This window comes from Anopheles stephensi, chromosome 2, assembly GCF_013141755.1.
Source record: "Anopheles stephensi strain Indian chromosome 2, UCI_ANSTEP_V1.0, whole genome shotgun sequence".
In the NCBI taxonomy this organism is placed as follows: Eukaryota; Metazoa; Arthropoda; class Insecta; order Diptera; family Culicidae; genus Anopheles; species Anopheles stephensi.
This window is the reverse complement of record NC_050202.1, coordinates 93,005,691-93,018,438: the sequence shown is the minus strand read 5'-3', so window position 1 is coordinate 93,018,438 and position 12,748 is coordinate 93,005,691. Positions and strand designations below refer to the sequence as shown.

Below are 12,748 nucleotides of genomic sequence, written 5' to 3'. Positions count from 1 at the left end.
GAAGAACGTACCGACTCGACTGGTGGCTGGGCAGTGTTCGCGTATCCGAACCTTCAAAGTGGCGCATCATGGGAGCTTAAAATTCGGCCAACTGGAACTGCACTAACATTATCAGGTAGCTGGTTATGGTGGCTATCATCTGAGGGGGTAGTGTGGGTTTAGTATGACTTGCTGTCTATATGTGTCGTGAGCAAGCACCTACCGAGAACATCAGCGTGTAGTCAACGTCATACATGCCGCAGTTGTTGATCTTAAAGTCCTGATGCAGTAGTTCTATGGTGAATGATTCAATCTGAAGCAAGGAGAATCATTGAACGCACGTGACAAACAAGCTCAGGAACGCGGACACTTGGTCAGTGTGCAGAGCAAATACTCACGCAACGTTCTACCCTGACGTTCGGTCCGGTTGGAATATACTCGTTTAGTAGTAACCCGGTTTTTTCTGCCTGTAACGAAACAACCCGTGCCGTTGTTGTGTCAATCCTTTCCTATCACACACTAACCTAACCTGCTTCTCCGTAGACAAACCTGTTCGGTGATTTCAGAGCTAGCCGACACGATGTAGTAAAACTGGATAGCTTCAAAGATGGCAAACAGTATGGAGCTCATGTAGGTCCCCAGCGGCACATCCACCTCGTTTTTGATATCCTGCACGATCGATGTGTAGGCGTAGAATATCTGAGTGGCAAAAAAAAGGTCCCAATCAGGCAAATCGCACCTGGCCCAGCAGTCGACGGATGCATACTTCCGATATGATAATAATAAATTGAACGAGCAGTAGGCACGCCATCGGAAAGCTCACTAGACGGATGGCCGTGCCGACATTGGAAGTGACCAGATGGTGATTTTGTTTTATAGAGCTTAACGCTTCGTACGTTATAGTTTGGTGCAACTGAACATCGGAGTAACGAGACGAGCGAATGTGCTGTGCGTGCAGAGAGATGTTACGGTTGAGCATGTCATAACAATGAGCGCTGATGTTCAGCAGAAAGACAATCACGTTGGTAAAGATGGCGCCCTGCCAAATCGCAAAAACGTTAAATATCCAGAGTATTTCCGACAATAGGTTACCGCGCGTAACAAACCGTCCGTAGTAAAACGCAAACAGTGCACAGATGAGCGCGTCGGTCAGAAATAGTTTGAGGGCGTTTTTGAGGATGTTCTTTTTCGTTCTCTGCACCTTCCACTGCCGATGGCCACCGTTGAGCAGGCGCGCAAGGTGGGCTAGACGGTTGAACACTTCACACATCACTGCCCTGGACGGTAGCAGATGTAGGTAGACAAGCGTGAGGGTAGAATAGTGTAGGACACACTGCGCCCAGACGAGAACAACTACAAGGGTGAGATCTGGATAAGGAATTTCCGATATGAGATAAAAATAGACGAAGGGATAGAAACAGATCTGTGCCGCTGCAAGCCCGTAAGACCACAGGGTGAGCCCTTTGCTCACGGAAAAACTTTCAAACAGCCCAGTGTATCGAAATGGGCAATAGCCCATCATTTGAGCTGTGTGAAACTGGACGCGTAGCACAAGCAACGTTAGGGAATCGTATATCGTGATGGACCGACGATAGTTGGCCATGACACCGACAATTTAGTTGGACGACTAACCGTGTCGCAGTCGGAGCAACAAGGAGGCCTGTCAACGACGTAGCAACGTGTAGTTGCCTTCCGGTGCGATTTAATATTTATTAACACAAAACAATGCGCTGAATAAGTAAAGTACTGTGGAACGGGAGTTGCTGTGCAGTTGCTTACCTCAGAAATAATGATAAAAAATTGATACAACACTACGAGCGCCAGCGGCACGTTATAGAACTGGACGATGTTTTGAATACACTCGGTGAGCGCATAGTGGTGGGCGCGCAGAATGCTGAGCTGGCGATAGATGTGATTGAAAACGATCCGTCTCTCGTGGTTGGCAGTATCGCGATGCTGTACTGTATCGGCCATCTGCACCAGATTGTCGATAATGGTTTGCACCCGCTCGTTGAGCAGGCGGTAAAGAAATGCACCCCACAGCAGAACCGCCAGCAGGATGTTGGTCATTCCTACGAGCTGCATAACGGCGACCGTGTTGAACCAGAAGGCGAGCATATAGCTTAGGCCAAAGATTCGCTGAAGCCACATGAAACTACCGTACCAGGAGAACGATTGCGCAATGTCGAAAGCAATCGTTTTGAGCAGCAGTCGGCGTCCCACGGTGGACTCGCCGCAGGAGCAGGTGTAGCGAAGTATCGCCTGCGTACGCACGATCAGGTCATTCAGGATACGCAGCAGTGTTGAAGGATCGTACAGCACTTGCAGGTAGAGTACAACCACAATGCAGTAGTTGAGCGTGAACTGAACCATCACGAGGTAGTAGCTGATAGCTAGCATCGGAAAATGATGCTCATTGAGCAGCACGAGGTAGGCCCACGGATAGATCACCAGCAGACACAATGCGATCGTTCGACTGTACCAAAGACTTGTCCGGGAACGGACGAAGATGAACGCTTGCGATGAGAGTGGCAAAATGCCATACAGTTGACCAAACCACTTGAATAGCAGAAGAACTGCTTTCGTGATGCGGACATCGTACGACATGGCGAAGGATACTGCTTGACGCTTTGTATGAGCCACACACCGCATACCAATCGGTGACCGCCGACGGACGGTGATCATTCGTTAATCGTTAATTAATTGAGACGAGTAATCGTAGTAATTGAAATTGTCGGGGTTCTGACTACAAACAATTAGTATTGCTTCATAAGTGCGGTCGGTGGTATAATTGATTGATTGTTTTAGTTGTTGGAGCGACAGAAACAGAAAGGACAAACCGTTTCGCTCAGTTCTCAAGACGAAATTTACCTATTTCGGGGACATTGGGAAAGTTGGGAAAGGAAACCTATCGTAAAAGGTAAATTTTCCCTCTTGTCGTCGGACAACATCCAACAAAGCATATCCATGGAGCCGTTTTTACGGATGTGATGTGTATTCAGATGGTTTGCTTGCAGAAGACAAAGACTACTAAGACAGACTACTATAACACTGAAGTGCATTAGTACTTGATATTTATTTATTTATTTATTTATTAATTATGAAGTTAGTAGTTGATAGTTGGTCAGATTTTATTACAATTTGATTTAACAATTACCGTATTTCAGAGTACAAACTCCAGCAACCTTCCAGCGCCTGGGAAGTCAGTGGCTAATGGGCGTTTAGTTGAAACTGTATCAGCACGATGAGATGCATGTAGACAGTTGTGGTAAGCTACGGGATAGTACAAAAAAAGGGATTCACCAACAATGATCAGGATAAGGCGGCGATAGCAACAAGAGAGGAACCATGCTTGCCGAAAACAGGAAACGCTAGATCCAACACGTACAGTCCGGCGACTTTGATCCGAAAATCAGTTGCCAACATGGCAAGTCCAAACATCTCAATGCTTCGTTCTGCACGTGTGTCTAATGGTGCGTCGATGAATTCGTTCAGCGTGATCCCCGACAAACGAGCCTAGGCGAGGAGAAGAAGCGCGATGATGATCGTTGTTCCTTGGGGTTGGGTGAAAGACAGTAACCTGTTTGGTGACAGCGGACGATCCCAACGCGAGTAGGCAACATTGAACAGCTTCGAAGCAAAGGTACAGCACATAGTTCGAAGATCGATGATAGGATATGTATTCATTGTCGGTTTGTGCTCGTGTTATGTAGGCAAAGTAAATCTAAGGGAGCCAAAGAAATGTGCCATGAGTTGTGGTGAAAGCGCCCAAGCAGTTACACAAGTGCCGATTACTTACGCGAGAGACGATCACAATGAACTGATTTAGATTGATGAGTAAGAGGGGCGCTTGGAAAATCGAAAACAGCGCCTGTACGATCTCGGTTAGCTCCTGATGCCGCGAGCAGAGCCGATCGATTGTATCGCTGGCGTCACAGCAGATTTGTTGCTGCAAAACTTTTCGTCGCTTCCAATAGGAGCCATGTGTTTCGAAGCAAAGCATCTGGCGCACAGTGTGATCAAGGTGATCGTTGATGCGACCAAAAGTGTACGAAGCGAAGAGCAGCAACAGCAGCAGAAGATTCGAGAGCTGTGCACTTATCATGACCACGTAGATGTTCACTAGCCGATATCCGTGCACGCTGTGTTCCGGACGGTTGATTCCGTAGTTCAGCACAAACCGAGTGCACATCCCGACATCGACAATCACCAGCTTGCCCACAAGGATGTACACCATCCACTGGACCGTGCTACTGGATCGGCTGCTGCGCCACACGCTCTGTACGATCGCGATAAATCGATGTGTGTAACAGTGCAGAGCAGCCTCGTTCGTGAGTATCTGGTAGAAACAGAGAGTGGCGTTCGAGAAGCGGATGAAAAACTCGACAAGCACTAGCGATCGAATGAGGACGAAATCCGCGTACCCGGAGGACGAAAACGATCCTCCCAGTGTGACGGTGGTGAAGCTGTAGCAAACTAAACCGGCCGTACTAAGAGCGATCGTGAGCGACCATCGGCGTTTGTACGTGCTACGCCGAACTCTGTGCCGATCGTCGATTCGGAAAGGAATTAATCCCATGATCGAATGGAAATAGTACAGAAAGCTAAAGCACTGCCGAAGCATGGTCCTGCGTCAGATGCTACTGCGGCGTGGAGGACTTCTGATCTGGTCGAAGCAAACCGAGGGCAATACATTGAAGAGTCCGCATCAGACGTCGCACATGTGACATGCGTGCATTAGTCAACAGGACAGGGTAAGCTCTGAATTAGTTATTAGAATTGGCATTGCTTCCATGCCTTTCTTTGTAAGCAATCGAGCAAAGTGTTGGCGACGCGGACCGTCACGCGAAGCATGATCGTGGCTGAACATTAATCTTCGACTAGCCACGATGGCACCGACAGGTGTCCTCACCGCTATGGAGAAGTGTTGCGTCTGGTCACTGATGGTTTGTGGATTGCTGCCGTTTCGTTTGGACACCGCGGAAAATCGGTTTGTGTTAAGTGCCCCCCACTATTGGGGCAATGTGGCGGGCACCGTGGTCTATGCCGTCACATCACCATTCACCTACTGGATTCCGATCAGCGGAATAGTGCATCCGAGCACACCGCTTAACTACTACATGATGGTGATACAGTTCCTGTTCATGTACATCGTTGTAATAATGTCGCGCCTGAAAGCTGTAGCCAACCGAGGAAAGCTCTGCCAGTTGCTAAACGCTCTGCTGGCACTGCGCGAGCAGACGATGCAGGGCGCGCCAGGCGTATCGTTTGCCCCAACATTGGCCCGCAAGCTGCTCGCAAAGCTGCTGGTATTCGACCTGGGGATGCTGATTCTGTGTGCATCCTTCTTTCGCACGTTTCTGGACCTGAACCTGTCGTTGTTTTATTCGTTTCTGGGATTCTTGAACCTGCTGCAGGTGAGCAGCATGAACGTTGCCATCAACTTTCTTCTGTTTGTGCTGTACAATGCTGTCAACATCCACATGCTTCTCAATGCTCGTTGCAAGGATGTCGCGTGTGGGCCAAGCGCTCCGAAAGAAACCGTGCGCCTGTATCTGATGCACACGGAGACGACCCTCATCGTGCAAAGCATCGTGGAGGTCGTGAGCATGCCGATACTACTGTTGTGCATCTGGTTTTTCTTCATCATCGTGTTTTCGGTAGGTGACCGTGCCGTGTCGCGTGTGCTGCGTTGCTGATGCTGATGCGGTTCTTCTCTACCTAATGGCAACATGCTTTGCTTCCTTAGGTGTTCTACACGTACACGAGCGTTGTGCAGGATCTCCAGTCGGGCTCGGTGAATGTGTTCCGGAATGTGATCAACCCGGTTTCGTTCTTCATCAGTGAGGTAGCGCAGGTCTACTTTCTGGTATCGGCGTCGGCCATGTTTACTGCCTGTGCGCGAAAAATCATTTCGTACGTGAGCCTGTACACTGGACGCATTTCGGACGGCCCAGCAGATCAAGCGGTCAGCCGACTGACTAGTGGTGCAGCAACGGTGGAAAACAACTTCCTAACAATGCAAAATGTGTTCTCCATGTACATTACAGATCGAGCTGCTCACCATCGAGCATTTGAGCCGGGACTACACGATACGCATAAAAGGACTGTTTGCGGTGGACAACACGATGCTGTTCTCGGTAAGTATTCGGGCTTTGGCGTAAGCGCGGCGAGTTTATTAACGGGCACTTGTTTTGCAGATCGTCGCCACCACTACCAGCTACATGATTATTTTAGTGCAATACTATCTCCAGGAATGAGTCCTCCGAAGTCCATCCCCAACATGCGCTTCGGATCAATAAATGTAGCAGCATCAGGCATCGGTGTCGTGGGGAAAACCAGGCACGCGTGCAATCATAATATATGTATGTTCATTTGCTAACAGTAACGGGCGTCGTTCCGTCTTCGGTCGGCCAATTTGCATTCCGGGCGCTCAGTCCTCAACAATGCAAGCTCATCGCTGGTGGACCGTTGTCGAAGGCTTTGTGCTGAAGTTTGTGTTTGGCATTTTGCCGTTACATTTTGATCGTCACAGGCGGCGTTTTACGGCACGGATAAAGGATCTGCTGATCTGCGCCGTTTCTCTGGTGGTGTTCGCTGCGCTGGCCCCGATCGTTTGCGTCGTGCTGTATACGATGAACTTTGACGCCGACAATCAAATCACGAACGTGTTGAGTGCATTTCAGTTTGCGTTCATTTATCTCTTTATTCTGGTGGTGCAAGCCATGTTCGTCGCGCGGAAAGAAACTCTGCACACGATACTGAACGAGATGTTCGATCTCAAGCACGTGCTGGAAACCGCCCTGAGCCGCTCGATGCTGGACTTTCGACTGTATTCGGCGATTCTGCTCAAAATTGTGTTTCTGGACATTTCGATGCAGCTCCTGTCGCTGTACACGTTCGAGGAAACCACGATCGAACGTGCGAACGCTGCCCTTACCGTGAGTTCCCTGCTGTTTTACGGCATGATGTACTTCATCACGATAATCGAGAATTTCATCCTGCTCGGGCTACTGATCTGTGGCGTGATGCAAGTGATGATAAACAAGCTCGTGAAACAAGAGGCACGCCAACAAGCGGTGTGGTCGAAACAGCAGATCGGATTGACGACCGTCCAGCCACCGTCCCTCGGTTTGGTGCAAACGTACATGCTGCATTGCAGGAACGAGGCAATGGCGAAGAAATTCATGGACAGCTTAAACTTCCCTACCATGATGCTCATTGGGTGGTACTTTTTCATGATCGTTTACTCGGTAACGCTCTAACGGGGTTTTGGCGGGTGTCTGTGCAGCATCTGGAGCTGTCGTGAATCTGGCGCTTTCCTTCTGGCCCTTCCATTGCAGGTATACTACATGTACGTGTTTGTGTTTGAAGCATCGCAACGGGGGATGAGAATGGACGAGGTTAAAGCTTGCACCAACTCGGCCATATTCTTCCTGTACCAGTGCATTCAGCTCTATTTGCTCGTGCTGGTCCCTTCGGTGTACACCGATGAGGCGGAAAAAATGATGCGCCTACTGAATGTCGTTAGTGCTAATCAGCACCAGCACCGCTTGGCTCAGGACCGTTTGGTAAGGAGTGTTGCAGCTTGGCAGGAGATAGAAGTGGGCTGCTGTAATGCAGGTTACCTTCTTCGGCTTTTCTCAGCTGGAGGTGCTAATGGTGGACTGCATGCAGCGTAATTATTCCATCAGCAACTATGGCATGTACGCGATGAATCGGGCACTGCTGTTCGGGGTAAGAACTGGCGTCGGAGGACCATCATGACTGGCTAATGTAACGCTACCTTTACAGATGATAGCAACAATGACGAGCTACCTGATCATACTCATTCAATTCCACATCCAGGAATACCAATAAAAACCACCCCAGAGGCTCTCGGCACAATGTGCGCTACGGGAATGGGACATGTGGGAGAGCTCTCTGTGGCTCTCTTATCGCAAGCAATCGTTATTTGAATATTTAAAAGCCTGTCTGGCAAGAGGATGCAGTAGAATAAACAAGCGCCAGATGGTATTCTCCAGTCTTGTTGTGGAACAGAAACCGTGGCCATCGCATAGCGAACCAATGCACAATGAACCGCTGGATCAAGTGTTCCGAGTTTTTCGAAAGATATCTGTGGAGTTTGCTCCTGGGTTGCGGTATCCTTCCGCTACATTTTGAGCCCGGCTTCCCGGGACAGTTCTCCAAAAGCCGGAAACATTTGGTGTTCTGTATCGTGATGACGTTTGTCCTAGCCCTGGGAACTCCCGGCATGATGGTTGCGATGTACGTGTACGGGTATATAGCAAACTTTTTCCTCGAAAGCATACTGATAGCGACACAGCTGTGCTTCATCTATGTGTTCATGATCGTGGTGAATGTGGTGATGCTGATCAATGCTGACAGGTTGTGCAGCACGCTGAACGTGTTGTTCGAGTTGCGCCACACAGCTCATCAGCGGTGGAACTGCAGCCGCCTGCAGAAGGAGTACGCTCGATTGCTTTTTGTCAAAATAGCTATCATAGACGTGGCACTGCTTGTGTTTTCATGGATGATGTATTATGTGTCGCAGGATAATGGTCCCACCGCGGCACAGATAGCGGTCGGTGTATGCTTCCTACTGTTGCGATACATTTTCACCGCGTTGGTGAATTTGTACCTGGTAGGATTGATGATCGGAATCCTCATTCAGGGATCGATCAATGCCAAGCTGGCAAGCTTTGCGGAGCAGCACCAGCTGCAGCTTGACGAAGCGATTGCGTCCGCATTTCTGCACCATCTGTACATGTTACACTGTAAAATTGTGGGCCTGGAAAAGCAATTCATGAGGACCATGAACCTGCCGATATTGATGCTAAACTGTTGGTATTTTTTTGCCATCGTTTATTCGGTAAGTATGGAAGCAAGCCTCTACAGAGTGACTACGAGAGTGACGACCGTGTGCGAGGGGTGTTCACAGGTATACTACATGTACACCGCGACGATGCTGGAGATAAGGCACCAACGCTTTGGCATAGAGGACATCACGAAATACTTCAATTCGGTTACGTTTTTCCTGTATCTGTGCGTGCAGCTGTACTGCATAATCTCGATACCGGCAATGTACACCGAACGCTCGAAGAAAATGTGCTCCCTTCTAAACCAGATCAATCAGCAGTACCAGAGGCCAAGAATGGAGCAACTGGTAAGATGTAGGCAAGCGGCGGTACCAGTCCTAGCGCCAGCACGCTTATGCATATTTCGTCAACTATTGCAGCTGGAACTGGTAACGCTAGATTGTATGCATCGGGAGTACGGCATTAGAAACTATGAAATGTACGAGCTGGACAGGGCGCTGCTGTTCGGGGTAAGGTTTGCCATGGGACGTGATTCTGTGTTTACTTGATTAATGGAAGTTTCTCTGTTTAGATAATAGCGACTGTGACGAGTTATGTGATCATACTGGTACAGTTCCACATGCAAGAGTATGGATAAGGTCAGAACGACGCTTTCGGTGACAAGCAAGGAGAATCGTCCACAAAAACCAGTCACGCTTCAAACATAAAACCTTCTTTTACCCTCATGCCTTCGAACGACGCGTCCAACCTCCGTCCATGGAACGTTTGGCACATTAACAGGGTGGGACGCGATAGGAAATCATGCGCGCTTGTACTTGTTTTGAATGATGTCATGTTTGCCGCCGATACAACGGCGCACACGCCCCGCCGCACAAGATGAGACGCGAGCGGCATGCTAATGATTGCAAATTTTATTGTTTCTTTGGTCACTCGCTAAGATGCTTCACGCAAGCAAAAACTAGAATGAATCTATCGCAGAAAAGCTTGAGAAACTGCATCTCCGGTTGTAAACGTGATTTTCGTTATATGAGCGAAGCAAAAAATTGCGAATGTCAATGACTTTCTTTAAGATCTGTTCGGTCAAACTCACTATACGAAACTGCACTAGATGGTGATGAGAAAAATATGCCGCAAGCACGGAAAGCGTCACTACATCCGTTGACCTTGATGGTGGCGAGGAATGCATCGTCTAAAAATCTACCAGTAATAAAAAGCGTTTGAGATTACGAACTCATATCGTTGGTTCGTCGTTTTAAGGCAATTGTCCCGGACATTTTCCAGATGCGATGCGGCTACTGTTGGTCGCGGGATAGTTATGTGTGAGTGTTTTTTTTTTATCATTGTGCTGCTCCCACCGATCGGCAGCCTACCATTATATTGTCGCACGCAAACACTGACGCTCGCGGAAGGCATGCGTATTATCCTGAGAAGTTTGAGACTGAAGCCTATCGAATCGTTTGCTGTAGTAGATGTAAAGCTTACACTCTAAAAAACAAAACAAAAAACCGAGACTCGTCTCGTCTTGGCGTACATGTGGTGGAGTAAACCGGGGAGAATCCGGGATTTCCGGAACCTTGAACCGCGGTGTGGAATGAGATTACTTCATGAAGAAGCACACAATGGTGAAAAGGGTGAAGCCGAGCATCTTCCAGTTGGACGCGAAGTGGAGGGCCGAATTGCACTCGTCCTGATCGCACTGGCTGCAGAACACTTCACGCACACTGTCTGCCTTGAACTTGCCGTCGCACACATCCTGCTCCTTGTAGATGCACCCCTTCACGATGGAAGCCTTCTTGGTGTCGGTAGTTTCGATCCGCAGATGGTAGCACTTGTAGCTGGTCGAAGGTATTGTAGCGGTGGACGGTTTCAGCACCAGCAGCGAAGCAGCCGAGACAGCGGTACTTGCGATACCACATTCGGTGTATTCGGGCATCTTCTCTTTGTCCTTGTCCTTGTCCGTGGTGTCATCGGACGGAAGCGATATTTCGACGCCCTGCATGCAACGCAATGCACGAGCAGCTGCAAAATCGAACCGGGAAATATAGGAAGCGTTTTACGCGACTCGAACGGTCACTTACCTTGGAAGCTGGCCAGGAAGAAAAAGGCGCTCACTAGGAACAGTTTCATTTTGATTATTGCTTTCACTTTCGGAAACGGCACAAAAGAAATCCACGATCTGCACCCGACCGAAGCCAATCTTGTAATTGGGAGAGCTGGGAGACACAGTGCGTGAAAACCCATTGAATTCCTACTCTGCCCTGGTAGCAAAAAGGTTCATTTGTGTTCATTTTTAATGCCCTCTCTATCATTTTTTTCGTTCGGACAAGTAGGCGTCTCATCAAAGCGGGCGTACACGGTGCATACTTGTAGCCAGCGACTTTTGACAGCTCCAGCTACCTATTGTTCTCAAGTCGTCAGCACGTAGCCCAATGTATGCGGGAAACTCGCCGGCGACACGGATGACGGATCGGGGGCGTGGTAGCTGGCATCGGTAGGTTGGGAAACTGTTGTGCGATGAACAGGCAACAAATGAATTAAAAATTCGCCGTTATATTTTTTTTTTGGTATGAAAATTTCAGCAGAAAGCGACGCGATGACGTCACAGCTGCGTGTTGTGACCCGGCCTGCCGTTCCCTGGATTACTGCAGTCACTCACCGCTGGCAATCCTGCCAGCGTGTTGATGTGTTTGTGAGAGCGGTAGGCCTGGGTAACGTTGCCAGGGGTAACGTTTTTTTTACAGATTGTACTCATTGAAATCTCCAAGTAACAATTAATTTGAGCACTATGTAGGGTATGGTTGTTGAATAATTAGTCGATAAATAATATAATTTAAAGTGCTTGAGCTTTCTGGGCCTAAATGAACAAGTCACCAATCATAGCCAAGGACACCTCAGAATGGAATATGTTCGATAGACCTTGGTTTCGATGCTGGCGTATCAGTTTGACACCACTGACAGTCATGTGCATGACAGAAAGAAGCAGTTTCTCCGAAATTAAGCTCTCACGCTCAATGTCAGGAGCTGTTGGCCGTTATAAGCGGCAATTCAAACGTAAATACGCTGCTGTCGACATTGAAATACACAGTGTTGGCACAGTTCTTTCCAAATAGCCAAAATGTTGCATTTCTTTCACCCGTTTTCATTATCACACTATTGGTTGAACACTTTTCCAGTAGGGGATACAGCGCTCACGTATTAGGGATCTAGTGAAGCTAACACTTTTTTATTCAAAACATTTTTTGAATCACTCCCATCGAAAGCACAACCGCGAGCAGCAGGAACACGTTTGTCTGGAATTTACCTGCAGAATTACATCCGTCGTGTTCGTTGCACCATCTGCACTCGGCCTGCACTCCGACGCGCACTTCGCCCTGGCAAACATCCACCGTATCGTAGGCACAGCCTCGTGTCCGGTATTCGTTGGGAGTGTCTTGGATCAGCAGGTCAAAGCATCGGAAGGTGGACGATTGGATTATTTGCATTGTGGGCTTGAAGGCTGCCACCCTTATCATGCCAAGCGATGCAGCACTGGCATCACATTCGATCAGATTGTCCTCACACACACTGTCACTGTCCGTATGTTCACAGGAGAAACAGGAAATGGAAGACGCTGTCGAAGAAGGTGTTTCACCAGTAGGATCATCAAGCACGAGTGTGGGGACTGTTCATTATAGCGCAATAATTACCTGTTTGTACGATACTGCAAATTAGGATACCCGCCAGAAGCTGCTTCAAATGATTCATTGTGAATACGAAAAAAATCTGCGTGATGGTGGTGATGCAATGCTGCCAAAGAGCTACAGCGAAAAACTCACCGTCCAGTCCAGGGCGCAGCGTACGTACGCACATCATAGCACCGGTGTGTTGATGTGTGTTTTTTATCAAGCGTCTTATCAAAATTCTTTCTACATGAACCATCAGATAATTTCATGTGCGCGTTGATAACGATT

The 12,748-nt window shown here is 48.5% G+C and overlaps 6 protein-coding genes across 10 annotated transcripts; 2 read left to right on the top strand and 4 right to left on the bottom strand.

Annotated features, from left to right (window-relative positions):
- Window position 1: 1 nt before the first annotated feature.
- Window positions 2-1,172, bottom strand: LOC118517544 (putative gustatory receptor 28b). Its single transcript, XM_036063783.1, has 6 exons — window positions 1,086-1,172; window positions 746-1,018; window positions 529-678; window positions 378-446; window positions 203-292; window positions 2-139 (listed from the first exon to the last, which is right to left on the bottom strand). Exons 2-6 carry the CDS (start codon window positions 956-958, stop codon window positions 77-79), a joined length of 585 nt encoding a protein of 194 aa, XP_035919676.1. The 5' UTR covers window positions 959-1,018; window positions 1,086-1,172; the 3' UTR covers window positions 2-76.
- A 1,864-nt stretch (window positions 1,173-3,036) lies between these two features.
- On the bottom strand, window positions 3,037-4,637 carry LOC118517528. The gene is made up of 4 exons (XM_036063761.1): window positions 3,779-4,637; window positions 3,560-3,703; window positions 3,336-3,495; window positions 3,037-3,252 (listed from the first exon to the last, which is right to left on the bottom strand). The coding sequence occupies exons 1-4, from the start codon at window positions 4,601-4,603 to the stop codon at window positions 3,143-3,145; spliced, it is 1,239 nt and encodes a 412-aa protein (XP_035919654.1). The 5' UTR covers window positions 4,604-4,637; the 3' UTR covers window positions 3,037-3,142.
- Window positions 4,638-4,842: 205 nt separating this feature from the next.
- On the top strand, window positions 4,843-6,519 carry LOC118517526. 5 transcript variants are annotated; one of them, XR_004908325.1, is made up of 4 exons: window positions 4,843-5,639; window positions 5,729-5,895; window positions 6,030-6,119; window positions 6,180-6,321. XR_004908325.1 is itself a non-coding variant. In XM_036063758.1 (4 exons), exons 1-4 carry the CDS (start codon window positions 4,869-4,871, stop codon window positions 6,237-6,239), a joined length of 1,140 nt encoding a protein of 379 aa, XP_035919651.1. In that variant the 5' UTR covers window positions 4,843-4,868; the 3' UTR covers window positions 6,240-6,322. The 5 variants fall into 5 exon arrangements, 4 of the variants coding, with proteins under 4 accessions (XP_035919651.1, XP_035919650.1, XP_035919652.1 ...); XM_036063758.1 differs by having other exon boundaries at window positions 5,729-5,947; window positions 6,180-6,322; XM_036063757.1 differs by having other exon boundaries at window positions 5,729-6,119; window positions 6,180-6,519.
- Window positions 6,520-8,053: 1,534 nt separating this feature from the next.
- Window positions 8,054-9,435, top strand: LOC118502498 (gustatory receptor 68a-like). Its single transcript, XM_036034730.1, has 4 exons — window positions 8,054-8,851; window positions 8,921-9,145; window positions 9,218-9,307; window positions 9,370-9,435. The coding sequence occupies exons 1-4, from the start codon at window positions 8,054-8,056 to the stop codon at window positions 9,433-9,435; spliced, it is 1,179 nt and encodes a 392-aa protein (XP_035890623.1).
- Window positions 9,436-9,631: 196 nt separating this feature from the next.
- Window positions 9,632-11,159, bottom strand: LOC118517548. The gene is made up of 2 exons (XM_036063788.1): window positions 10,877-11,159; window positions 9,632-10,817 (listed from the first exon to the last, which is right to left on the bottom strand). The coding sequence occupies exons 1-2, from the start codon at window positions 11,037-11,039 to the stop codon at window positions 10,396-10,398; spliced, it is 585 nt and encodes a 194-aa protein (XP_035919681.1). The 5' UTR covers window positions 11,040-11,159; the 3' UTR covers window positions 9,632-10,395.
- Window positions 11,160-11,971: 812 nt separating this feature from the next.
- On the bottom strand, window positions 11,972-12,652 carry LOC118517543. The gene is made up of 2 exons (XM_036063782.1): window positions 12,485-12,652; window positions 11,972-12,408 (listed from the first exon to the last, which is right to left on the bottom strand). The coding sequence occupies exons 1-2, from the start codon at window positions 12,648-12,650 to the stop codon at window positions 12,026-12,028; spliced, it is 549 nt and encodes a 182-aa protein (XP_035919675.1). The 5' UTR covers window positions 12,651-12,652; the 3' UTR covers window positions 11,972-12,025.
- Between the last annotated feature and the right edge of the window lie 96 nt (window positions 12,653-12,748).

Bases quoted from the DNA above. Each gene is read 5' to 3' on its own strand.
- LOC118517544 (XM_036063783.1), bottom strand. From the start codon at position 958: ATGCTCAACCGTAACATCTCTCTGCACGCACAGCACATTCGCTCGTCT. The intron at 679-745 runs GTATGCATCCGT...TTTGCCACTCAG, and splicing joins TTATTATTATCATATCGGAA to ATATTCTACGCCTACACATC. The intron at 293-377 runs GTGAGTATTTGC...TCCTTGCTTCAG, and splicing joins ACGTCAGGGTAGAACGTTGC to ATTGAATCATTCACCATAGA.
- LOC118517528 (XM_036063761.1), bottom strand. From the start codon at position 4,603: ATGCTTCGGCAGTGCTTTAGCTTTCTGTACTATTTCCATTCGATCATG. The intron at 3,704-3,778 runs GTAAGTAATCGG...TGGCTCCCTTAG, and splicing joins TCATTGTGATCGTCTCTCGC to ATTTACTTTGCCTACATAAC. The intron at 3,496-3,559 runs GTTACTGTCTTT...CTCCTCGCCTAG, and splicing joins CGTCCGCTGTCACCAAACAG to GCTCGTTTGTCGGGGATCAC.
- LOC118517526 (XM_036063756.1), top strand. From the start codon at position 4,869: ATGGCACCGACAGGTGTCCTCACCGCTATGGAGAAGTGTTGCGTCTGG. The intron at 5,640-5,728 runs GTAGGTGACCGT...TTGCTTCCTTAG, and splicing joins TCTTCATCATCGTGTTTTCG to GTGTTCTACACGTACACGAG.
- LOC118502498 (XM_036034730.1), top strand. From the start codon at position 8,054: ATGAACCGCTGGATCAAGTGTTCCGAGTTTTTCGAAAGATATCTGTGG. The intron at 8,852-8,920 runs GTAAGTATGGAA...GGGTGTTCACAG, and splicing joins TTTTTGCCATCGTTTATTCG to GTATACTACATGTACACCGC. The intron at 9,146-9,217 runs GTAAGATGTAGG...CAACTATTGCAG, and splicing joins GGCCAAGAATGGAGCAACTG to CTGGAACTGGTAACGCTAGA.
- LOC118517548 (XM_036063788.1), bottom strand. From the start codon at position 11,039: ATGGGTTTTCACGCACTGTGTCTCCCAGCTCTCCCAATTACAAGATTG. The intron at 10,818-10,876 runs GTAAGTGACCGT...TCGATTTTGCAG, and splicing joins CTTCCTGGCCAGCTTCCAAG to CTGCTCGTGCATTGCGTTGC.
- LOC118517543 (XM_036063782.1), bottom strand. From the start codon at position 12,650: ATGATGTGCGTACGTACGCTGCGCCCTGGACTGGACGGTGAGTTTTTC. The intron at 12,409-12,484 runs GTAATTATTGCG...CTTCTTCGACAG, and splicing joins TTGCAGTATCGTACAAACAG to CGTCTTCCATTTCCTGTTTC.